Source organism: Epinephelus lanceolatus, chromosome 22 (genome assembly GCF_041903045.1).
Source record: "Epinephelus lanceolatus isolate andai-2023 chromosome 22, ASM4190304v1, whole genome shotgun sequence".
In the NCBI taxonomy this organism is placed as follows: domain Eukaryota; kingdom Metazoa; phylum Chordata; class Actinopteri; order Perciformes; family Serranidae; genus Epinephelus; species Epinephelus lanceolatus.
In genome coordinates, this window is record NC_135755.1 from 12,386,282 (window position 1) to 12,412,341 (window position 26,060).

A 26,060-nucleotide genomic window follows, 5' to 3' on the forward strand; every position below is an offset into this window, starting at 1 on the left:
CAACCGACCAAAAATCGACGCACGTATTCCCCCCAAAACAACATGGCCGCCCTGCTCGAGTGGGGCTTTTATTGCGAGCACTTGACAATAATACCTTTAAAACACATTTGCTGCCTCATATTCTGTAGGTACACACAGTCAGTACAAAGTGGTGACACTTTTTTCCCCTCTCTCAAACCAAATGGCCATTGTGGCTGTGTGATGCTTCTCAGTGTATCAGCGTTTGTACTGTAAGCCAGCTGAATGGCTTTTTTAATCTCTGTCAGGAGTGGGTGTGAGCCGCCTGTAGTTACACAAAACACCGCAGCAACAATTCCATTATCCACACTTGGACCTTTGCAGTATGTGTGTGTGTATGCGTGTGTGTGTGTTTCTGCACACCACATACATACATCAGTTCTTATTTATCCTTGGCAGTCTCCTCTGGATCTTACATTGCAGACAGTGTAGTATCAGAAGCATTACATCCATTTTTAAACAACGCTGTTTGTTTGACGCACCTCGGTTTTTTCAAATCTTAACAAAATTTGTCCTTAACCTTGGAGGTCATGGTTTCTGTTTGGATTACAGAAAATCTACAGGCTGGATTTTCATCAAACTTTGTGGAAAGGTGTAGCACAGGTGATTACCGAACCCATTAAAATTTGGAGCAGAACCGAATCACGGGGGGGATATACGAATTGTTTTTCACTTTCATTAACATTGCAAGATAGGATAGGATTTAAAGAGTCAGTTCATCCAAATTACCAAAGATTTGTCAATGATATTTCTTCCTCTGCTCAAATACACTGAAGATGACACCTAAAAATTGTTATTTACACTCTAGTTGAGTTGTTACGAATCCTTTTTGGCTTGCTTTTCGAGGTCTGAGGAGGTCAAATTAGTAATTCACAAAGACGAAATCTGAGAAGACACAATGCTGTGTTGCAGAAATTCATTTTTTTGTTATTGTTCTAACCTGTTAATCATCTCACATCCTCTCAGATTTATCTTGTGACTCCTTAGGAGGGTTCTGATGCTCAAGTTGAGAACCTGCTTGGGGCTCTAGATAATCTATAGAACTAGTCATTGTCTTAGGGACTGTTTCTTTGGTATAAAGTAGGTACAAAGAGAACTGTGCACACTGAGGTCTATGTATCACCCAGAGCTGTGGATCTCAACCTTTTTCGTGTCAAGGACGCCTAAATTGACACACATTCGGTCATGAACCCCCTTTTGAGAAGATTCTGTTTCAGGGACCGTTATCTGAGGAGATGTGGTTGTTTGATATGATTAAGACTGTCAACTACAGCTGAGGTAGAGGAAGTAAAATCTAAGATCAGAATAGTCACACTCCTTTCTGTAGTGAATTAAATAGTGAAAATAAACCAATCCCAATTTTTCTGGGGACACCCTCGAACTCCCTCAAGGTCCACTGGTTTAGAATCACTGTACTTGAGAAACATGGACTTTGTTTCTGGAAAGACATGTTGCAGCTGAATTTTAAAAAATATATATTTTTCAGTGCTGGAGTAGATCTCCAAATCTTGACAAATAAAACTATGCATGGCTAGATACTGATAGAGGTACATGAGAAAATATTTTTGCAGTTGGGTCAACCGGTCCTTTAACAGGAAACACACCAAAGCTGTCCGCACATCTGGTCTTTCTGCTTCAAAGAACACTTCATCCACAAAATGATCACGTGTATATCAACTGCTCACCCTGTATTGAGTTTAGTTTATTTGTACAAATTAAAAGTTAAAACATTGTGCAGGAGAGGATACAGGCCAAAACAAAGATAGAGAGATTGACAGAGGTTTTCTGTTAATGCAGAATTTTCTCAGTTTTTGGATTCTTCATAACCATGGAGGCATTTACCAAGGTTACCAAGGTTCTTGACATAAAAAAGGTTGGGAACAAACTAACTGATCGAGGCAGCGGTAGACCATGAGCTCCTGTGTTCAGTGAACTAAAATTGCCGTTTTGGTCAATGGAGTCTGGCTTTGAAGAGAGCATCGATAAGTTCTACATTTAGTTCACTTTTCTGTCAGAGAGGGCCTCTGTTTGGGAAGTTCTTAGCACACGACTGGATAAATAAGACTCGGATTATACTGCACGAGTCGGTTAAGAGTTCTATGATTTCAATTTATCAGGAATTGTCTTTGTTTTTGGATTCTTCGTTCACTGTTAAGTCATGCAAGATCATGTTGTGGGTGAAGTATCCCTTTAAGAACAGGTATTCTTTTAAACTTAATTCTGTCCGAGTGCTGAGTTCCAGGAGTTAAGACTGCACTGGGTGGGCTTTACAGTCCATGTGTGCCCGTGTGGAGAGACAGGACTGCGGATGTGACACTTGGGTATGATTTGAATACCTGCCTGCTCCGGCTGAGCTGTGATCAATCATCTCTCTGTCAAGCGCCACTCCCTGCTGGCAACTTCTCCACGCATGTAACCCCATCCCTCACTTTTCTCCCTCCTGTTTCTCATTCTCCATCTCTCTCCTGTTTTTTTTTTCTTTTATTAATTTTCTCTCTATCTCTTGGTCTCTTTCCAACCTCCCATCCTTCGATCTGTTTCTGGGCTCCTGCACAATGTGTTACTCATTTACTCTGCTTTCCCTCAGTGCTTTCTCTCACATCATCTCACCAGGTCCTCTTGTTCTTTCTGACTTGCTCACTGTCGAACTGCCCGAGGATATCACGGAAAGAAATAAGGGGCGTGGGGTAAGGGACAGATGGAAATGAATGGGACACACACGGCAAGAGGACTGTGCTCGATACAAACCCTGCTGCAAGCATTCCAAATCTTTTTATGCACTTTTTATTATGTGCTCATTATTATTTCTTTCATTTCTGTCCTGATTTTAATTTTTCCAATTAATGTTGTAGTGTTTTTAACTCGTGTGCACACATGGCCTGCGACCTTGGGGAGGGCGATGGGGGGAGAAGCGTGTGTAACATGCTGATTGATAGCACGAGTGCCTTCCGCTGGGTGATTTTTCACTGCGCCGCTCTCCGCCGGGTGGTGATGGGCGCACGGCACACACACAAACACACGCGCGCAGACACACATACTCCCAGCCCTCCACCAAGTTGGGGGAAATCAGACCTAAGACCAGCGCTGCTGCCGCTCCACTCTTGAAATATGAATGGTTTTAATTAAACAAACTCGCTTTGCCATCTGGTCCTACAATTGGGCTTGCCTAATGAACGGAGTTACACACAAACACACACACGCACATTATTAACCAGGCTAAGCAGCATTCCAGCGGGCAAAGCTTCGGAAATAGAGAGAAACAACAACAATGAAGTGATCTAGTGAGGTGCTTCACAGGGCTGGAAAATGATGCAGTGCCTCATTGTGCTGAACGAGGGGTGTGCGCGAGTGTGTGTGTGATGGCTATTTGTTTTTATGTGACTGAGCATGTGTGTGCATTTCAGTCTGTCTGTCTTGTGCATGTCAGCACAGGCTCAGACTGTCTGGACTACCTGCAACTGCTGAGATTTGCCACTTGTCTGTCCTACTCCACTGGGCCAGCTAGCCAACACTAAATGATGATGTTTGTAATCCAACGGTGGTACCCCAAGATTTCTCAGCGGGAGAGACAGGAGTGAGATAGAGGCTGGTGTGTGTGTGTGTGTGTGTCTGTGTGTGTGTGCTGGGGGGTGGTTGTCTGGCAGCCAAAGCGGAGAAACGTGGGAGGCATGCTAACGTTAGCAGCCAGTGGGACGTGCTATTACTCTCTTAGAGGCTACAATAAATTTGCACTATTCATCTGACTTAGCAGCCAGTGTAAATGAAATCAGGCATCATCAGCCTCTGTGAGTTGCACTCAGTGATGTAGTGGTAAGTAAAAAGTTGAGTAAACTGTTTTATGTCCTGTCTGCTAGAAACCATCATGAGAGACCAACAGGAGTAGGAAACTTTCCTTCTTAAAGGGACAGTTTAAATCAAAAACACATATTTTAACTCCTACCTGTAGCGCTACTTATCCGTCTAGGGTGAGCTGTCGATAGTTGGAGGTATCGGCCGTAGAGATGTCTGCCTTCTCTCCAATATAATGGAACTAGATGGCACTAGGCTTGGGTACTGATACCTTGAATTCGGTACCAGCACCCAACGGTACCTTTTATGGTGCTTTACTTTCTCTCTAATAACAAAAATGCAATTTTTGGACAAGCTGTAGGGAAGATGTAGTAGACTAAAGCGCAATCCACACATAGAGCTTATCTTTTGTCTGTCTGTATGTGTCTGCTCGTCTAACAGTGATAGCAGGCTATTACTAAAATAATCTAGAAAAGAAAACAGACCAGATGTCAAAACTATCATGGTGGATCCGCACTGCAGAATTAGTTTTGGCTCGTTGGAGAGCTGGCAGAGCTCCATGGCCGTATTTCCGGCTTTGGGGCACTTCCGCCTCCTGTCTGAAGTTGAACGCGGCAACTCCGTGGCTGGTTTCCAGGCTTCAGGGCGCTTTGCTGCATTTCCGGCTCTTGTCTAGACTTTGTAGGTCTCGTCCAGATGTGCTCTGTGGTACCAATGGATTTGATGTGAATCAGTACTTGGTAGGTCGGTATTCTTAAAAGTACAGAGATGACACTCAGCTTGTGGTGCCTAAATTGCCAAATAAACACATGCAAAAACTGTCTCTTTCCAGAAATCATGACCCAGTTAGTCAAGATGTTTGATTCTCCTCAGCCAAGCTCTAACTTTAGCTAGCTCAGTGGTGCTGGGTGAGCTAGCAGTAGATGCACACTTCCTTCTACCTACTTTCTGAACTACAGCTGCCAACTGTGCGCAGAAGGAAGCATGCATCTACCGCTAGCCCACATAGCACCACTTAGCTAGCTAAAGTTAGGCTGAGGAGAATGCCATTAATATTTACGTCTTGCGCTGTCACGAGCATGAGCCTCTTGTTCATTGGTAGATGCACACTTCCTTCAGTTGGTGAGTGCAGTCTGAGATTGAGAATGAGTTGGAGAGCAGAAGATGTAAACATTTATGACATCGTTCTCAGCTGAGCTTTAACGTTAGCTGGTTGAAAGCTCAAAGCATCTTGCAAAGACGCTAAAGGGTGCCTTTGGAGTACATAATACGTGCAGCGGGGTGTGACAGTGTGCCAATATTTGATGACCTGGAAATGAGGACAGGCACCGCTGTTATGAAATTCTTGCCCATAAGTAAATACACGCTTCCTTCTGTGTACATCAGGTAAATGCGCCAAAGGATACCTTATGTGTCGCTATGAGAAGCAGAGGGGCGTTACAAAGTCTCTGCATTTGACAACCTGGGATTGAGAACAGGTTGGACAGCACAGGATGTAGATTTCTGATGTCCTCCTCAGCTGAGCTTTAAGGTTAGCTAGTTGAAAGCCTAATGCATCTCATAAAGACGCTAAAGGGCGCCTTTGGCATGGATATAACATGCAGTGGGGTGTGACAAAGAGTCAGTATTTGACGACAAGGGAATGAGAATAAGCTCCGTTGTCACAAGCTCAAGCCTTTATCAATGAGTAGATGTACGCTACCTTCTGGGCAGAGATAGGGTTGGTGGGTTTAGTTTGGTAGAAAGAAAATAGTTCCTACATGAAACTGCTCAGAACAAGGTCTGTGGATTATGTTGAGTAACCAGGTCATGATTTCTGGAAAGAGACATTGCTGTTGAGTTTTTCAGATGTGTTTTTAGGGTACTTTAAGCACCTCAAGCCGAGTGCCATCTAGTTCCGTTACATATCAGAGAAGACAGACATCTCTACGGCTGATACCTCCAACACTCTGCAACTCACACCAAAACAGTCTAGATTGTCTAGATTGATAGACTGCACTACAGGTAAAGGGAAAGGGTGAAATGTCCCTTTAAAAATCTTCTTATTCTTTCTCTCTCTCCTCCAGATCACTACACACACACTTGAGCCCACATTGGTACATTTGCTTTGCTTACCTACGTGGAGCATTAGCCGCCGGCAACACAGCACGTACAAACACACGGTTGAATACAAGAAGGTGAAGCCAAAAGGTTAAAATTTTACATTAGCATTTATTTTCTCTATTAAAAAAAAAGCCACTCTATAGGATAAATCCTTGGCAGCGTGACCCACAGCGCAACAAGCACAGCTACACTGATGCACTGAACAATGATATTACATCTCCAGTGCCGGGAGCTCTTTAGATTCGCGCAGAGGTTTCATATAAAAAAATAACACTTTGCACACCTCAGACACCTCGCTCATGATGAAAGGGCAGCGTGGAAGCGTGTTATTTTTAAGGTGTACTTGAACTAACACTGTAAAAATTGAAAAACCCACTCTGCCCCCCCCCACCCCCCACCCAACGGCAATGTGGAGATCAATAATAGAGCACGAGTCTCTGACCCAGCGATAACGCCGTACATCTGGAAGAGCTCTTTGACATCCATAACGGCCTAATCGGGTGTTTGACTCCAAACACTCAGCGTTTATGAATATCTGATGAGCACCGGGGTAAGCTTATGAATAAGTGAGGGGCCCAGCTGTGCATCAAAAAGATCAAGACTTCATGAACTGAAATGCCATAGCAGGGGAATACATCGAGCTGCTCAAGATTTATGGTGAAATTGATGGATTTCTCGCTCCAAAAAACTACAAATTGACTTCTTTGTGCAGCGTTCAGCTGAACAAACTCAGATACATGTGTAAAGATACAGCAGAATCCTCATAGGTTCCTGACATGCAGCTTTTTTAACTGTCTCTCACTCTGCCGAAACAACGTATGAAGAAGAAACTACAGAGGAGTCTTGTGGAACGGGTCAAGAATGTGTTCGTATTCCCGCAATGACCCGAGCACTCCCTGTTTGGAGTTGGTTCTGGAGGAATTTGTCTTGGATGGAGAGGTTGTTTTTTTCTTTTCTTGTTTTTTCTTGTTTGACACTCCCCACGGAAAGAAGTCAACCAATAGAAAATAATAAAGTTCGAAACCTGACCTTGATGAAGGAGATGAGGAAAAGAAAACAGGGTCCCTCGGCACATCTGTGCATGGTAGAAAGAAAGGAAGGATAGAGGCAGAGAGTGAAAAACAGACTGTGTGTGTGTTGTCTGTATTCGTACGGATGCCTGCATACATATATATGTGTGTGTGTGTGTGTGTGTGTGTGTTGGTGGGCGTGCATGCTTGTGCGTGCAGACAAGCAGTGGAGGACGATTGTTCCTGCGCACTGTGCGAACATCGATCGACAACGAGCGAGTTAGAGCTGGAAGAGGCACGGCATCAAAAAGGAGACACGAGGCTTTGTCCGCCGCTCACCCTGACACAAAGCAGTGGCAATCAAACATGATGAATCAGTAACGCTCTGAATGGAAAACAAAAAATCAAATCCTTCGGATTCAGTTTGCAAACTGACAAACCCTCAACCCAAAGGTCGAAACTTTCATAGTCTTAAATTGACTCCAGTCGCTTTTATGTGCACGCTCATATTCTCTTTGACTTTCCCCTCTTCCTTCACCGTCAAAAAAAATCACTGTCACATTAAGCACGTAAATTCATGCAATTACCTGCGATCACTAATGATGCCCACGCCAAGCCATCTGCTAACTTTTGTTCTCCCTCTTTTCTCATAACTCCCTCATTTTCTAGAAAAGGGCCGGGGCTTCATATACAGCAGTGCTGATGATGTCTGCGTGTGCTCTGGCTACAACACAAGGGGGAGTGCTAATGACTGTAGTTAGCATCCCTCAAGAGGCTGAAGCACTTTGCCAATATTTGCCCTAACCTTAGATGATTGCATTTACTTTACACTTAGGTATTTAGCGGATGCCCTCATCCACTGCGACCTCGAACGAGTGAGCAAACAGGGGCTCAGCGTCTTCCACAAGGACACTAACAGGAAGCATATAGCTGTGTTTTTTGTTGTTGCCTGGGATTGAACGACAGAACCTACACCCATTACAGCCTCTCGGACCACAAGGCCACCCCGCTGCCTCCCTAACTGCAGATTGCATCTCCTCATAGCCTCGGAGTACAAACTGTAAGAAGCTCGGAATTTTAAAAAACTGCGAGAGAGATTCAGAGGTTGCTTTGAGATTGAAAAACAATATGTTGAACAAAACATTCACATGTGCAGCTGCCTTTCCATCTGCACACACACTCACACACACTCACATACACACCAGTTCGGCTGATCTCACTAAAGATAGCGAGCAGCAGCAGAGCATGTTGTTTCTCTTGGATGGAGAGCGATTCATGAATTGACCTTGACTCTGCTCCTCCAACAAATCTCCTTTAAAGCTCCAGTGTACTTTGCAATAGCACCCTCTCAAACCGTGGAAAAAGGGAGAATTAACAACATATGCGAGCTGAGCTGAAACTAAAATTGATGGGGAGTATTTTGCCAAGTACTTCAGGTCACTGTGCTAATTGGGAAATATTTTACATCATGTTTTATGATACATGTTTTTTTTTGTGGTATGTGAGATTCTGTTTTGTTTCATTAATTGTGCTGTTTTTCTTCTCAAGGTGGATTTGATTTGAAGCCTCGTTCCCACACAGTTTCATTTTGTGTCTGTAAAGTATTAAAGTACGTGAGGAAATGTATCTTTGCACAGATGGATAAACACAGCACTGCAGAAAAGAGAAAAGTGTTTTTCACCATCCAATCTCATGGAATATGTGCACGGAGCATCCATCCATCCATTTCCTGTACCCACTTATCCTCTTAAAGTTTTGGGTACACCCAGGACAGATTGCCAGACTATCACAGGGCTGACACACTGAGACACACTCACATTCACACCTGTGGACAACTCAAAGTCACAAGTTAACCAAACCTACATGTCTGTGGACTGTGGGAGAAAGCCAGAAACCCACGCTAACCCATTCTAACTCCAGAAGGGCCCCAGCAGGCCAGCGGGCTTAAACCTGAACCCTCTTGCTGTGAGGCGACAGTGCTAACCACTTTAACACTTGTCACCGATTCGATTTGAGCTGCCTGAATTCAACGAAATAGCCTGTTAGCTAATTGTTTTTATGCCGCTTAAATTAAATGAAATAGCCCATTAGCTCATTTGTTTTTGAGCTAGCCTACTTGAATTCAACGACATAGACTGTTAGCTGAATCATTTTTGAGCTGTCTGAATCCAGTGAAATAGCCTGTTAGCTAATTCAATTTTAGCAGCTTGAATTCAATGAAATAGCTTGTTAGCTAATTTGTTTTTATGCTGCTCAAATTCAACAAAAAATAGCTTGTTAGCTAATTTGTTTTATGCAAACTGAATTGAACAAAATAGCCTGCTAGCTACTTTGTTTTTATGTTGCTTGAACTGAATGAAATAGCCTGTTATCTAATTAATTTTTAGCTGCCTGATTTCAATCAAGTAGCCTGTTAGCCAATTAATTTGCTAGCTAAGTCATTTTTATACTGTTTGAATTGAATGAAATAGCCTGTTAGCTCATTTGTTTTTGAGCTGCTTGAGTTGAACGAAATAGCCTGTTAGCTAATTCATTTTATGCTGCTTAAATTAAATGAAATAGCCTATTAGCTCATTTGTTTTTGAGCTGCTCGAATTTTATGATATAGTTAGCTTAATATTTTTTGAGCTGCCTGAATTCAATGAAATAGCCTGTTAGCTAATTCATTTTTATGCTAACTTCCTGTTGCGCACAATGTACACAGCCTACCTGAAAAGTTTTTCAACGTACTAAAGGCAAATTCCAAGCCCCCCCCCCCAAAAAAAAATGAAAAAGGGAGTCTGTAAAGACATCACGGAGGTTACCATGGAAATGAATGGACTTCCGGTTGACACGCATATGTACACAGGCCTATGTAGAAATGAGTTGACAAACTAAGCATACCCTAAATTTGGTGCAAACGTTAGCTGTCACAGCTAACTCTCTTCCATGACCAACATATAACATTACGTTAGCAGCTGCTGGGCGATCTCAAGCCATCTTTTGTCCTGTATTTAGTTGTTTGGGTACTTGTCGCAGTATGTCGGACAGTGTTGGGTGTTGAGAGACCAAACTGAGGTGTGACAGTTGGGTCCCACTTTTCATCTAACTGGGTTATTTTAGCTGTCGGCTGTCCCTTGTCCTATTGCTTTTAAACAGGGACCAAACTGAAATGAGTCTTTTAATTGGGTCTAATTTGGCCACTTTAATGGGCGCCTATTGTCTGAAACAAAGGAGATTTTAAGTATCCACAAGGTAGCCATATCAGCTCACATTAAAGTGGCTCAAATCCCTTTTAATCTGCATTAAGGCCAACATCTGAGACGGCTCACTGTGGGGCACCTGTGTAACTGCCTGTTTGATGTGCACATCTGTCTGCTTTCTATCTCGGGGTCATTGCAACCCTACCTTTGGATATCATACCCTCCCAAATGTCCCCTAAAGGATGCCCAGGCTTCAATGAGTGGATACAGCAGAATATTATATCGACTGCGCTGATCTAAAATAAGTTAAGACATCATCTCTGGAACAACTCCATCTTTAAAAAAATAAATAAATGAAAAAGAGAGGATGTGAATCTTTAAGCCATTTGAATATCTTTATCCTAAGCTGCAGCGGGGAAGCCTCTGCACTTAGGCTTAGCACTCTCAAGACAGCTCCTCCTTGTTAAGCATCGCCTCAGACTCCTCGACTATGAATGGGACCATTACCCCCATCTCTCGCTGCACACCCAGATACACACACCCACACATATTTTGGTCTTGGTAGGAAACTAGCTCAGGGTAGCTGCAAGAAGGTTCTGCAAGGGAAGATACAGTACTGTACCCAGGGACTGCCTTTACAATAGGCTCCTTTTTTCCACTGCTCCCACTCACTCTCTCTCTCTAGGCTGCAGTCTTTTTACATTACAACCTACAGAACATCATCTCTGTCTCCCAATTGTGGAAAAATAAACTCCTTCGTAAGGGCCCCAAGCCAGCACACATTGCATATCAGCAGAGCAGATATCTGTATGGCTTCCAAACAACTCAAGTTGGGTATTAACCCCCTATTGTTACTCCTCCTTTACTTCAACTCAAAGACATCTGATACAAAAAACCTATTCTCAGTCAAGTTGAAACCCAGATGACAAATGAAATTCAACAGGAACTGTAAAGAAAGGAGCTGCAAACTGAAAGGAAAAAGACAGCCTGAGAGGTGTTGGTCTGAAAGCATATGTCTGTACATATATTCCCTGCTGTCGCGCCTTTGATCAAATAAGCCCGCTGTTTCTGGAACACAACCATAGATTTTATACTCGTCTCCACGTGTGTTATGGAAGGGCTTTAGCTTTAATGAAAGTTGCAACAGCTTCTGCATCACAGCCTCGACACCACATCACACCTGGCACACTACAAAAACGAACCAAAAGCCAAAAAAGAACTCGATGGCAAATTTTACTCACATGTTTTTTGTATGTTTCTGCCTACCGTCGGGCGTGCTACTGTACTGTACGTGAATGCTCTGGGCAGTTATGTGCGTGTGTGTTTCCTGTATCTTAACGCTTTCTTAATCTCCTTTAGTGTTTGCCCCTACCATTTTCCATGTGCTCTGCCTCACCGACACTGCCATCCGGCGTTGTCCTCTCGTAGCTGTCCTCAGGCAGGGGAAGGGCGCCCAGCCGGGGGCCTGACGAACTCTTGCTGCTGGGCGTCTCCGACTCGTCCAGGCCGCTGTCGTAGCAGCTCTGCAGCGATCCCTGCTGGTGAGGGTCCTGGGGCTGGCTCACCACAGAGAAGGTCACTCGGCGAAACGGCTACAAGAGAAACCAAACGGCCGGGGGTCACTATAAAAGGGACTGTTTTAACTTTTTGTCTTTTTATTGTTTGACGACAGCTGGGGAGTTGGATCCTCTGGAATTTTGGAAAGGGATTTTGGGTCAGGATGGTGGAGAAATAGGTTGGGAAAGAAGGGGGCAGGGGTAAGGAGACTATGCTTTCATTGGAGGAGTCGTACAAGTGTGCTTGCTAGATTTTAAGGACACAACTACTACACCTGTGACGTCATTTTACTGACCCCAAAAAAGAAGACACACAGCTCAATCTGCTCTAGCACAATAGCACACAAAAACCCTTTTGTCACTACAAACAAGGTCATACCTTTCATTCACCCTGAAAACTATCAATAGGAAGACATTAGAATAGGGACATGGAGGAAGCTGTACAAAGGGAGTCTTTCACAAGCTCGCTCGAGGCCCAGGGGACCAAGACGACATGGCAACTGGCTATACCTGTATGTTAAAGGAATACTTTACCCCCTAAATGACCATTTGTATATCCATTACTCAACCCATGTTAGGCTGAAATTGTAAAGAAAACTTTGAACGAAGAATCCAGAAACTGAGAAAATCCTTGAGAAATTGAAAATCATAGGGGCAACCGACTCGTGCCACATAATCCAAGTCTTTACTCAGTGCTTCCCACACAGACGGCCTTCTCTGACAGGAATCTGAACATAAAAGTTTTCTATGCTTCCTTCAAAGCCAGACTCCATTAACATAAACAATGATTTTACCTTGCTGAACACAGGAGCTGATGGTCTACCTTGATCAGTTAGATTGTTTTTGTTATTATGTGAGTTCACTGTTTTAAAGTTGTGGTTCTCAACCTTTTTTATGTCAAGAACCCCTAAATTGATACAAATTAGGTGAAGGAACCTCATTTGGGAAGATTTTGGTTGTTAGCTATGATTAAGACCAAAATTTTATAGTTCTCAACAACAGCTTAGAAGGTAACCGTGGAGGAAGAGAAAACTCTCACTCATTCATTTCATTCAACAGTAAATGGAATAGTACAAAAAATATTTATATTTCCCAATGTACCCCCTGGAACCCCCTTAGACCCCCCTGCACTTCTGCACTCTAGGCTCCTGGCATTTTTGCTGGAGTGCTCTGAACTCCTCGAGTTGAAAAACTTCAACTCAGAGTGGAAAAGCACCCCGTGTCATCTCCGCTTTTTCCTATTGTCCAAACGGATGATTTGAGGGTCGGTCCTTCTGTGGTGGTCACGACAACAAGTTTACAGTTGGTAAACAATGGAGGAGAAACTGGTGGTGCTCAGTCGCGCGGCAGGACCACTGGACTCCCTGTAGTTAGTGTACATTCTTGTTATGCTCAGCCTGATAGACAGCAGGTTATGAAACTGCCCCTGAGTCATCCTAAAATATGCCTGGAAACGACCATTATCGAGGAGAAGCTCCTGGACCAACTGGTGGTACTCCCCATGACCCCCCTCTTTCTTAGGGTCTCATGTACCCACACAGATCTCTGTTTCCTTGCACCCAACAAACTTTTACCTGACAGCCTCTCACCCTCAACCAGAGCTACAGCAAGTACCCTCTGCCTCAACGTTTTAGGAACTAGATACTAATTACTGTCAAATAAATAAACCGCAGATTGATTACAAGGGGTAGACTAGCAGCTCTGGTGTTCAACGAGGTAAAACTACTGTTTTTTTGTCAGTGGAGTCTGGCTTTAAACGTGGACCCCAATGACTTCAATTCATTCGGTATTTTCTCAGTTTTTGGATTCGTCGTTTGTCGTTGAGGCATGCGCGAAAAACTAATTTTTCCTCATGAATTCAACATAAAACAGGCTGATTAACAGATATATAAATAATCATTTCAGGGGGTGATGTGTCCTTTAAATACAGTTAAGGAGGGGAGGATGTACCAGCCTTAATCACTTGTCTATTTGCCCACTAGAAAAAGAACAAGGTAAAAAAGTGTTTGCTTCGAACACGAGTACATACAAACAACATGTGAGCACACAAAAGCTTTAGCTCGCGGGTCCACGCTGTCAATAAATGCAGCCTGCCTCCAACGCACTATTGAACAGTGTCTTGAGTTAAGCAGTAACACAGCACGTCAGTAAAGCGGAGGCCTCTTGCTTGCTGTCTCAGTCCGTTTCCCTTCCTCCCTCCTGCATCTCTCAATCCCTGTCTGAGCGTCGCACAAAGGTAATGGCAAAAGAGAGAGGGAGAGGAGGATGAAAGAGGGAGAATGAGCGTGAGGCGAGGAATGAAAGATCAGGCTTGGTCATTAGGAGAATAAATGGCATTACAAATGGCTAATGCCATTCATTAATTAGATACAAACACAGTGAGAGCTCGCCTGTGTTGCTTCTCCTCCAGCCTCTTGCTGGACCTCATCACTTGTTCTCCGGCTCCTCTGCTTCTTCCCCTCCCTCCTTCTATCCTTCCATCATGAGAATATTAAGCAGGACAGAGGCACATTACTCAATCGTCTCCTCCCTCCATCTCCATCCGTTCGCTCCCTGATTGCCTCACCTGAGGATGCAAAATCTGTGCATCTATCCGTCCCCCATACGAGAGGCGGATTCCAAAACATGTCGAGCTCTTATCGTGACGACAGCGTGAGAGTGCGTCTTTAGAAAAAGGGTGACAAACGAAAACACACACGCAGATACATAACGTACGTTCTCAGCAGGTGTTGACAGGTCGCCATACGACGGTGAGCCTCTTTGTTATTTTGTCAACCTCAGCCACTTACTGTAAGCACGTCTGAATCTCTGCCAGGCACATACCGTGAAAGATACTCTTTTTTTGATAATGAAATTTCCCACAAGCCACTGGGAAAAAAAATGGGCTTCCTTTTGAGCTGCGTGTGTGTGTGCCTAGTGTGGAAATTTGCATTTATTTATATATTTCCGCCCCGGTTCTTTTTCTCTCTGGCTGGCTGGCTAGCACAGCAATCTTGGCAATAAATCATGTTTCCATGTAATTACAATCAACACTCAACAAATGAATTGGTATAAATATTCATGCAAATTTCACTTGGATAGTCAAACATTTGTTGCATAATTAAAACCGGGGGCCCAGAAGGAGAACTGCTCTCTATAAGTGTAATAACACTTGAAGAGATGCTAAGATATTAAACCATGTTTTTTTTGTTTTGTTTTGTTTGTTTGTTTGCTTTTACTCTCCGAAAAACACTTGTTTGGTGTGAGGTGTGTGTTAACAAGTCCCGCAGCTTGTGTGTGGTCGAAGAAAAGGAAAGAAAAAAAGAGTACTTTGTCTGGATCAGATTTAGTGGAGTGCCACACTCCTTGGGAAACACGGTTTTCTAATGATACAAATTAAACGACTGTTGCCTAATGAATTGCTGGCGAGACCGTCGCAAAGAAAAGAAACACTCGAGCAGGCGCGCGCCGAGGGAAAATTGAGTTTGGGAGAGAGAAAAGAAGCTGACGGGGAAGGGAGAAGAAAAAAGTTAAATGAACAAATAGATTTTATTCACCTGAATTTCCCCTTATTTTCACTGGAGGGAGAGCGAGATAGGAGAGAGAGGAGGAGGAGGGAGGAGAAAAAAAGCTAATTTGTTTGCAGACCAGAAATGGAGTTCATGCGGAGATCGCCGGAGGCTTTGGATTAGAATCTGCAGCAACCACCGTCTGCACAGCGACCTTCGCTCCCTTCATTCTGTGTCTTTTAAATAAATGAATAAAATAAAAAGCAATTCTTCCTTAGTCATTTTTCCGTTTATATTTGTGCGTGCGTGCCTAGGTGTGTGTCTCACACGTAGCCGAGGAAGAATAGTCCAACATGCCGTGTGAAATCACATACGGCTTTCTGCGTGTCGCTACCTCTTTCAAGTCGTCATAGGGAGCAGTTTTTTGGGGGCCAAACCACAGGGAAAAATTAACAATTATCTGCCATGCACACGCACGCAATCACAGCTAACGGCGATGGCGAGGGGAATAAAAGCAGGCTGTGGGTGTTACAGTGAAAGCTGGCCCACGCTGTCACATGGCACCGCGCTGACCCCCTCGCACCAGATACTGGTCATTTTCAGACCCGGTGAGTTTGTTCAGCCTCACTGAGTACATGCCCTCTGATGCCGGTCCCGCTACTTCCTACCCTGACCTCCCTGGCCTCGTGGTCCACTCAGCTGCCAATCAATCTAGCAGCGCGTGCTCACACACACAAACACACTCAAGTGTCACGACCTTGGTACCATTTAATTTTAAAGGGGAGCCACATTATTTCTAAAGAAACTGCATTTTATTGACTGATGGAAGTCCTGGATTCAGAGATCATAAAAAAACGCATATATACCCAAGCATGAAGTCGCTAACCCTCATTCTGTGTCCTGTCAGAGTGGCCGAGCTTCCATTGTGTGGCTTTCATTTCAAGTTAGCACTTTATCTTTACCAGATGCTGGGACCCCTCTTTCGGAGGGCCTCTTTAGGGGTGCGCCTGTGATTGAAAGCCAGCTGCGACAGCCACGGGTGATTGAGCAAATCCGTCATCCCAAAAAATGAACAATGCAAACAAGCCACAGGTTTACTGGGAGCTCTGGCCGAGGCTTGGCCCGGCCTATTTCCTGGATGCTAAAGGGGAAACACATGGGGGCTTGCCTGACTCGAGCGGAGCTGGAGCCAATAAAAACAGGACCTTGCCACTGGTGTCAATAATGTGTGGCCTCTTGGATTTGACCGCCCCTGCTGTCAGCAGCAATCTGTTCTAGCCTTACTGCTTTTATCTCCCAGCAAACCTTTGCAAATATTGTTTCCAGGTAGAGCACTCTGCCTTTGCATGAAGCCTCAGTGTTGTGAAGATCAATGACACTCGTCAAGGCTGTGCAGTAGCTATAACATCTGTGTTTTCTAAAAAGTTCAGATGCCTCATGTGGTAGATAACACACACAGCTCAGTCACCAGAGGAAAGTCAGCATTGTACATTTCTGTAAACCACAGATACGTAACATTTGTACATCTCATACATTTGTACGAACATACAATCACATCAATGTTTCGAAAGTGACGTACTTCAGATAACATGTATATGAGCTGAGTTTCTCTTTGTAGCGACACAAGTGGATATTTTTTATCGAGAGGTCAAAATATTTTTAGCTGTTTCTGTTGTATTCTGTGTGTATTCTTTAACGAGAGATCTGGACATTTGTAGCTGTGTTTGTAGCGACAAAAGCCAGTGTTTTTTAACTAGAGATCAGGACATTTCCAGTCATGTTAGTAGCAGCAAAAGCAGGTTGAGGTCAGGACATTTTCAGCTGTGTTTGTAGCAACAAAAGCTGGTCTTTTTTAAATAGAGGTCAAGATATTTCTTATTCTGCCGTAGCCACAAATGTGGGTATTTTTTATGGAGGTTGGGACATTTTCAGCTGTGTTTGTAGCAGCAACAGTGGCTATTTTTTAACTCAATGTTCATTTCCATTGTCATGTCATTTTCCATGACATTTCCAAGAACATCTGGTATTGATTAACAAGAGACTGGGACATGTTTGTAACAACAAAAGTGGGTATTTTTCAACAAGAGGTCGGGGCATTTCGATTTTGACTTAATGTTGAGACATTTCCAGCTGTATTTGTAGCAAAAACAGCTATTATTGATTAACAAGAGGTTCAAACATTTCCAGCTGTGTTTGTAGCGACAAACGCTGGTATTTTTTTAAATAGAGGTCGGGACATTTTCAGCTACAGCAACATTTTGTAGCAACAAACGTAGGTACTTTTTAACTCAATGTTGAGTTCACAAAGAACAGCTTGTATTTCTTAACAAGAGATTGGGACATTTCCAGCCATGTTTGTAACAAAAGTGGGTATTTTTTAACAAGGGGTCAGGACATTTCCAGCTATGTTTGTAACAACAAAAGAAGGGATTTTTTGGACTAAATGTTAAGACATTTCCAACTGTGTTTGTAGCAAAGAACAGCTGTTACTGATTAACAAGAAGTTGGGGCATTTGCAGCTGTGTTTGCAGCAACAAAAGCAGATATTTTTAACTAGAGGTCCGGAAATTTTCAGCTGTGTTTGCAGCATAAAAGCTGGTGTTTTTTTAACTAGAGGTTGGGACATTTTTAGCTGTGTTTGTAGCAACAAGAAGGTATTTTTAAAAGAGAGGTTGGGACATTTTCAGCTGTCTGCAGTGACAAAAGCTGGTATTTTTTGACAAGAGGTGGAGATATTTCCAGCTGTGTTTGCAGCGAGAAAAGTGGGTATTTTTTACTTCAGATTGGGACATTTTTAGCTGTGTTTGTGTCGAAAAAAGCAGGCATTTTTCATTAAATGTTGAAACATTTACAACTGTATTTGTAGCAAAGAACAGCTTGTATAAGAATTCAGGACATTCATAGCTGCATTTATAAGAACAAGAGGGTATTTTTAAATGAAAGGTTGGGATATTTCCAGCTGCTTTTGTAGAAACCAAACTGGGAATTTTAAGCCAAAACATGATGTTTACCTAACCCTAACCAAGTGGTTTTTGTGCCTTTTGTGCCTAACCACACATTAACCACAGTATTGTCACTACATCAAATTGAAAATTGAAGGGTAAAGTTTGAGTGCACAAAGTCAACATATCTGTGGCTGCAGGAACGTATAATGCCATCATTTATTCTGGATTGAGTTTGAAACACAATGGTGACTGTGTTTATGCTCTGCTGCCACTCCACATCCACCGAGGAAGCCTTCTGAACCCGTTCTCTCTGGATGTCTGGATTTATAATTAAGCCCACCTTCACCAGAGCCTCCGGACGGAGCGAGGGATAATGGAACGGTGTAGGTAGGCCTGCTTGGAAAACACAGTGTGTGTAATTTCAGCTGTAAATACCTTTGACGGATGGCAGTGACCCACTACCGTGAACCACAGGAAGTAATTGTGGCTAGGCAGGACTTGGGGCAAGGGGAGCAAACATAAACTGCAGGCCTAGTGTCTTATTGCAGTCAACCAAGAGAGATGGAGGGATACAGAGAGAGGAGAGAGTATGAGTAAGTGAGATGGAGAGACGGATAAAGAGGCCAGTCGAACTGGTCGGGGGGAAGAGACTTGGAGAGAGTGAGAGAAGGCAGCGACACATGAGCACGGCTACAATTGCCAAAAGTGCCAGTCGGTAATTAAGAAGCCATGTTTCATTTTTAATGGGCAACCAGACAGCGACCTGTGATACGCCACCTGAGACGCGCACAAAGTGCCAAATAGCCACGGTACACCAAACAACATACTTGCTGGGATCTTAAATTGCCTTAACCCAACCGCGGCCGGACGGCTTTGCAGAGCTCAAACGCAGGTTAAGCTTGCTGTAACTCCAGTACTGGTGAATTAAAAAGATCACGAGATACAACGATGCTGAAGCGATAAATGAGACAAATGCCCTCAAGGTGAATGTCTGACTGGAAATCAATTGGAATCTGATCAGGGGTGGATTCAGGTTCTGTTTGGGTGCTCCTCAGTTGCACTTAATTACTATGCTAGGCTAAGCTAAGCCCAGCATGCTGCTGCCTCGTCAAAAACAAGAGCTGAATGTGGATGATCTCTCAGGTGTGCTAGTGACGAGGGGAATTTCAAAAAGGGTTTCTGTCAGGGCCGAGTAAGTTGTGGGAATTCTGGCATTCAGTTGTTGGCTGGAGCTTTGTTAGCGCAACCGCCTGCAGAGTCTCAGGTATCATGTTCTAGCCTGACTGATAGCTTTGGCCCTGTCAAGCTCCAGCGCTCCTCTTCACTTCCTCGCACCCCCTTCTCTCCCTCCTTCCTCCCCATCCCCATCCCCATCCCCATCTTCTTCACTCCTCCGCACACATTCTTCACAGGTCACTCGGGATGAAGAGGAGAAACTCGGGGTAACATTTCCAAAGAACACCCAAGACTCCGGGAGAAAAGAAAAATAAAGCCGAGATAAAAGAGGCTCCTGCGAGTTCACCGTCTGAATTTTTCCAACATCATCTCTGAGTCAACAAAGATGCAAAGAGCGTTTTTTTTCCCCTTCTTCTTCTAGTCTGCTGAGTTTGAAAAAAAAAAAACAAGCTCTTTCACATCCTTTTAGACAGCCACCCTCACAAGGGCATCCAGCCGCCTTAAATGTGCCCACAATAATGGATTGGAAAATAATAAGAGATTAGATTTGGATGGCAATCTTTCATTTAAAATCATGTCAGGGAGCTGTGAGGTCATCCGATCCGCACGGGGCCCGGAGCTTGATAATAACATTTTTTTAAACACCTTTAAAAATACTTTTATTACAGGAGGTGCAGACATTACGGGCAACACGGCACACAGCCTCGTTAAGACTTGATGATGCTATTAGCACTCTCTTGTCGATCTTTCAAACCATGTGCATTCTCTTTTTTTACCCTCCCATTTTACCATGTGGTCGTTTTATGATCTCACCGAGCTCCGATCAATCGAATGTCCTTCAGCACTTGTCCACTGAGTCTTTACTGACCTTTTACGGCGGACTTTGGCAGCTGTATAAATATATGTGCTCCGGTTGACTGTTCGATAAACACAAGCAAGAAACCCAAAACACGAACTCCCTGATGCCTCCAACTGTTGTGTGGTTGGGGTTGTGCCATAAAAAGTGGTTGCCAGGCACAAAAAGTCCTCCGAAAGAACTCCGGAGGGACGCATTCTTAGTCGCAGAGCTTGCGCCTTGGGAACCACTTTGGATTGAGAAAAAGGAAGTGGGAATTGAAGAGAAGCGGGGAGAGGAGAGAAAAAAGTTGGAGACAGTCTAAGAAAGGAAGAAAGGAAGGGAGAGCGATGATAAGGAAATGAGAAAGTGGGTGATCCTTGCATCCCGAGCTTCATTTTCTCCCTTCATCCACATCACATCCCCCCCACCACACTTTAGTCTTTTCCCAGTGTGTTTGGAATGCCTTTGGAAAAGTGCCACAGCTAGCACTTTCCTATTAGCATGCACCCCATGTGCGCAGCCGGAGAGTCAGACCCGCAGGAAGAGAAAAAAAATGGAGAGAAAAAAAAAAAGATCACACATGGTTACTTTCTTAAAGTCTGGGCTAAACTTTTAATTGCTCTTCAAGTGGCGGATTAGGCCATTGGTGTAACAGAGATACTATTCAGGGGGGATGCGTTTGAACATCTTCAGAAGCTTAGCCCAACCCCTGACCTGCTCTGAATGGCAAAAGAGAAGTGTGGTTTTTTGGTGAGGGGGGCGTTGATGGGTTAGGGGTGGGGGTGTTGAGTGGCAGTGGATTAGCTTCAAGCTGACAAATAACACCCTTTGTTGGATTCTGCTGCTTTTCTGCTGGGCTGCAGAAGCACCATCGCAGCCAGAGCCTGGTGTCATGTAGCTGATAGCACGAGGCTAAAAAGGACACAAGAAAGAGGACATGAAGGCTTCATAATTCATAAAGGGAGGCTTGTCGTTGTGTTTGCGTTTATGCTGCGGTGGTAGATTTTTTTTTTTTTTTTTTGTGCCGGATTTCCAGAGCAACATCCGCGTCTGTCAGTGGCGAATTATGTTACATCCTCTCATTATGAATGGATGGGGACTTCTCCTGTGTCGCCATGTTAGAGCCACTGCTGCTGACACAAGCGCTGGCAGACACTGGGAACGAGTGTCAACCAAAACCCAGACCCAGTGTTGCTTACATAGAGTCTGCCGGCAAAACCTTGAGATCGCCTTTCCTACTTTTTATGCCTCCTCGCAGGTGATTTGGGGTTGTCCGTCTGTCCATGTGTCTGTCCCATTCTCATGAATTTTTTTCCAACTTTGGCACAACTGTCCACTTGTGCTCAAGGATGAACTGATTAGATTTTGGGGGTCAAAAGTTAAGGTCAATGTGACCTTGCATCTGTTTGATTTACTTGAACACAATATCTCAAGAACACCTTAAGGGAGTTTCCTCAGATTTGGCACAAACATCCACTAGGACTAAGCATAAACTGATTAGAATTCGGTGATCATAGGTCAGAGTCACAGCCGGTGTGACCTATTGTGAACCCTATATCTTATGAACGCCTTGAGGGAACCTCCTCAATTTTGGCACAAATGTCCACTTGGACTGAACAATGAACTGATTAGAATTTGGTTTTCAAAGGTCAAGATCAGTGTGACTTTGTTTGTGTTTGTGTCACTCTCATGAACAAGGTATCTAAAGAACACCTTGAGGGTATTTAAATTTGCCACAAACATCCACTTGGACTTAACAGACAACTGATTAGAATTTGGTCAACCTGTGAACATTATATCTCAAGAACACCTTGAGGGAATTTCCTCAAATTTGGCAAAAATGTCTACTTGGATTTAGAATTCAGAGGTTAAAGGTCAAGGTCAGCGTGACCTTGCTTCTGATTCATTCTTGTCAACCCGATACCTTAAGAACACCTTGATAGAATGTCCTCCAATTTGTCAAAAATCCACTTAGACTCAACAATGAACTGGTCAGAATTTGGTGGTTAAAGGTCAAGGTCAGTGTGACCTTGCTTCCATTTCATTCTCGTGAACACGTTATCTCAAGAACACCTTTCGAGAATTTCTTCCAATTTGGCAAAAACGTCCACTTGGACTCAACAATATACTGATTAGAATTCTGTAATCATAAGTCAGAGGTCAAGGTGAGTGTGACCTTGCTTCCATTTCTTTTTCAAGAACACCTTGAAGGAATGTCCTAAAATTTGTCCACTTGGACTCAACAAGGAACTGATTAGAGTTCAGTGGTCAAAGACACCGTGACCTTACAAAACATGTTTTTTGGCACTCCCAAGAATTCATGCCGTAATTATGACAAAATTTCACAAATTAGGTCTCAGGAAAACTGATGAAATGATGACAGTTTGTATCCAAAAGGTCAAAGGTCAGCTTCACTGTGACATCATAATGTCACATTTGGTCAGATACTAACTAATCTTGGGTGTCCACCTTGAAACTGTGCTGATTGTATAGATCCTCTGTGCTGTCTGGGGGGAAGATGTGTGTGAAGCATCAATGTTTCCACAGACATGGATATAAACTATGAGTGCAACCTGACTGGTGAGCGGAGTCACACGACCACGAGGCGATAATTCTAGTTTTATTTTGATTTCAGCTCTCGTTTGTACGGTGACATCTGAACGGCGCGCTGTTGACTGCGCGGGTGCATACGTGCAAGTGAAATTGCTCTCTGCGCACCCAGGCGTGCGAGTGCCTCTTGTCTATCTCTGAGTCAAAGTATTTGTGTGCGTGTCATGTCTTTGGCATTGTCATGTCATTTCACATGTCACCCTGCCATCAGCTCAGGTTCCCAGTTCTGGCACGGCATTAGAGGGGAGTTGGAGGTGGGTGGAGGTGGTGATGGAGAGGGGGAGTTAGGTGTCGCATGTGGGGATCCATCACAGCAGTGGCAGCGCTGCATCTGACCAACGGCCCACTACTGTCAGTCTGTGATGAGCCTTTTGGGTGGGGGGGGGGGGGGCTGGCGCTAACGTTAGCTTGTTGTGACACAGGTCTGGGTGTCAGCAGAAAGCATGACACGGCATCAACTGAGCCAAAGCAGCCAAATGCCACAGAGCTGCGGATATGAGACACAGCAGCTCGCTTGTTTTGCTACCTGTCCCATGCAAGCACAGATGGGAGATTTAGAAGCCTTCAAACGCCATATCTAAAGAAATGAATGTCAATGCAGGGGGGGGGGGGGGCGCCGATAGATAGCATCTACGGGGATAGACAGATTTGTGGAGAGAAGGATAAAGAAAGAAAAAGCAGGAGATAAGGGAGGGGGAAAGATAAATGATTCTTTATTTACCATCCTGAGTCACTGATGACAGATAACCTGCATTTAGGGGATCAGGGCTGCCATCCAAACAGGCAAAAGAGCGAGCGGCCAAATAGATTGGGGGAGGTTAGAGAGCATATCCAGCTTATCCGCTAATGAGGCGTTCTATTTGAGTATGATCATGCGGGCATGTATCATTCAAGTGGGATAAGTAGTGTGTGTCCTTGTGTGTGTGTGTGTAGTGCATGTCCGTGTCATCTTCACAATCACCCCAGGACGGCACCACCAGGTGGCGCGTCTCAGTGCAGGCGAACGCCACATCCTCATCATATCACTCACACACTTCCCTTACAGGTCCCATCCGCCACCTGTTCTGCGACGACGACAGAAGCAGGAGACAATTACGATCCGAACAATTATGAAAACAATTATTACAAATGAGTAATTAAACCCTAATGTCAGGGTAAATAAACTGACGGTGAGGAGGGAGAGGAGGAAGGAGGATGTGGGGGGGAGAAAAAAAAAAAAAAAAGCCCAAGGCGAGCGAGGGAAGGAGTGAGCGAGGAGCGGCGGGATGGGAGAGGAAGTGTGCAGTCGCTAACGTGCCACACTCTGCTGCTGCGACATGAGGATTATGAGAAATGGAATGGCTTCACACACTTACTCGCACATTTAACAGACCTCGAAACTTGGCATTGGAGATGTTCCCCCCCTCCACCTTTCCCCACATTTCTTCCTGTCATGTTCCCCATCCCTCCATCCCTCCATCCCTCCATCCCCTCGTTCATCATCTCAACTCGGCCCCCTTATCTCCCAACACCCCCCCCCCCCCTCCGCCCCAAACTCCTCTATCTCCAGTCTCTGTCACTCTCGCCCGCTCCCTCCCTACCTTGCTATCTTTGTCGAGATCACGCAAGGTCAAACCTCCCCGACGTTTGATGGATGAAAATGGAATTAAGATGAAAGCACACTTTCAGATAATGAAGATATGCGGCGGGAGATTAGGAAGCTGGGGAGGCTGCTGAGGTGCCGACCAAATTAATATTGAAATTTATGTGTGTTTGGCTCAGGCCCAGACAATCCCCATGTGTTATTTTCACCAGGGGGCCAAAGTGGAAAACATAACAAAAAATTTAATAGCGTTCGAGGGGGGGGGTAGCGAGTGGAAAGGCGGTGCCATTCTTTTTTTTTTTTTTTTTTTGCAGCTGACAGTGTTCATTTTGTCTGATGTTGGAATGCAAAATGAAGTAGCTGAAGTGCACAATGCAGCCATTCAGGAGCAGAGGAGGGATTGTGTTGGGAGCGTTAAACATGCACACCTGTGGGGCTTTGTGTTCGGTGCTCAGAAATTAAATACCTCGACTTTGTGTGTCGTGTTTGAAGGTAGTTGAGAGTGCGGATTGGTTAACCTCTTCCATGCATTGCCAACGTCCGAAACAACACTCCAAACTTTGGATAAATTATGGCGAGGGCAAACTGGCATCGGCATTTTCATGGGGTCCTTGAGCCTCTAATCTTGAGAAATCTAATCAATGGTTTTTGTGGGTACCCACTAGTGTCCCCTTTACACACACACATTTTTACTACTCCCACGCATCTATCTATCCATTTTCATCAACTTATCCAGGTATCCAGGGCCTGGTCGCAAAGCTTCCCTGCTCCTCCTGGAAAGACCAGGCCAGACGAGATGTAGTCCCTCCAATTTGTTCTGGGTCTGCCCCGGGGCCTCCTACCAGTGGGACGTGCCCGAAACACCTTTAAAGGAAGGCGCCCAGGAGGCATCCTGATCAGATGGCCGAACCACCTCAACTGACCCCTTTCATCACAAAGGAGCAGCGGCTCTACTCCGAACTCCCTCCGGATGTCCGAACTCCTCACCCTATCTCTAAGGCTGAACCCAGCCACCCAGACCTGGTGAACCCAAACATGCAGTCCCATGCAGTTTTTTGTTTGTAGTATGAATGTGTTATTTTTGCCTATTGTATGCAGTGGCTCATCCAGAACTTTTTCATCGGGGTGGCCAGATGGAGCCACTGAAAATCTTGGGGTGGAACCAAAACCAAGAAGCCCTAACTGAATTTCAGGGATTCAAGCTGTTGTAGTCAATAAGAGTTAAGGAATTGTATACTGATACACTAATATTACTAGTTATCTGATGTGCACGGACTAATACTGGTACAGTTGGGTGTAGGTACTCACAGAACCTATTTTCATTCAAATATCTTGAGGTGAGAGTTCAAGGGACCCTTTGAAAATGGCCATACCAGTTCTTCCTTTGCCAAGATTACGCCAGATTTTGGAGCATTATATCAGTACTTTTCCGACAAGCTAGCGTGACATGGTTCGCACCAATGGATGCCTTTAGTTGCCTAATTTCACAAGATAACAGCACCTTTATTCTGGCCTAGAAGATGAAAAAACTACAGCTTTTTAAAGAAGTAATGGCCAGTGGGGGAAGCCAACAATCAACTCTCAGTGGGTCATAGCCTTCCTAGTCCCCCCTTGGAGGCACCACTGAGTGCATGCGGGTATTTCTGCATCCTGGGCTCCTTAAACAGTCTTCAAAACACATGAACTGGGACTGACTGGAAAGCTGAGACTCTTGTGAATTCATCGCGCCCACTTTTATTCTTTATTCTATTATGTGTGATGAT

At 44.3% G+C, this 26,060-nt stretch overlaps 1 protein-coding gene across 6 annotated transcripts in view; it reads right to left on the bottom strand.

The window, feature by feature from the left end:
- pcdh7b (protocadherin 7b) overlaps positions 1 to 26,060 on the bottom strand; it is a 180,488-nt gene that overhangs the window by 88,814 nt on the left and 65,614 nt on the right. For 2 of the 6 annotated variants that reach the window (XM_033610294.2, XM_033610298.2), the window contains exon 2: positions 11,499 to 11,694. The exons of 2 other annotated variants lie outside the window; for them this stretch is intronic. In XM_033610294.2, the coding sequence (XP_033466185.1) occupies positions 11,499 to 11,694 (196 nt within the window). Of the gene's footprint in view, positions 1 to 11,474; positions 11,695 to 26,060 lie in introns of all 6 variants that reach the window. 2 more of the 6 variants (XM_033610293.2, XM_033610296.2) reach the window with 1 other exon arrangement.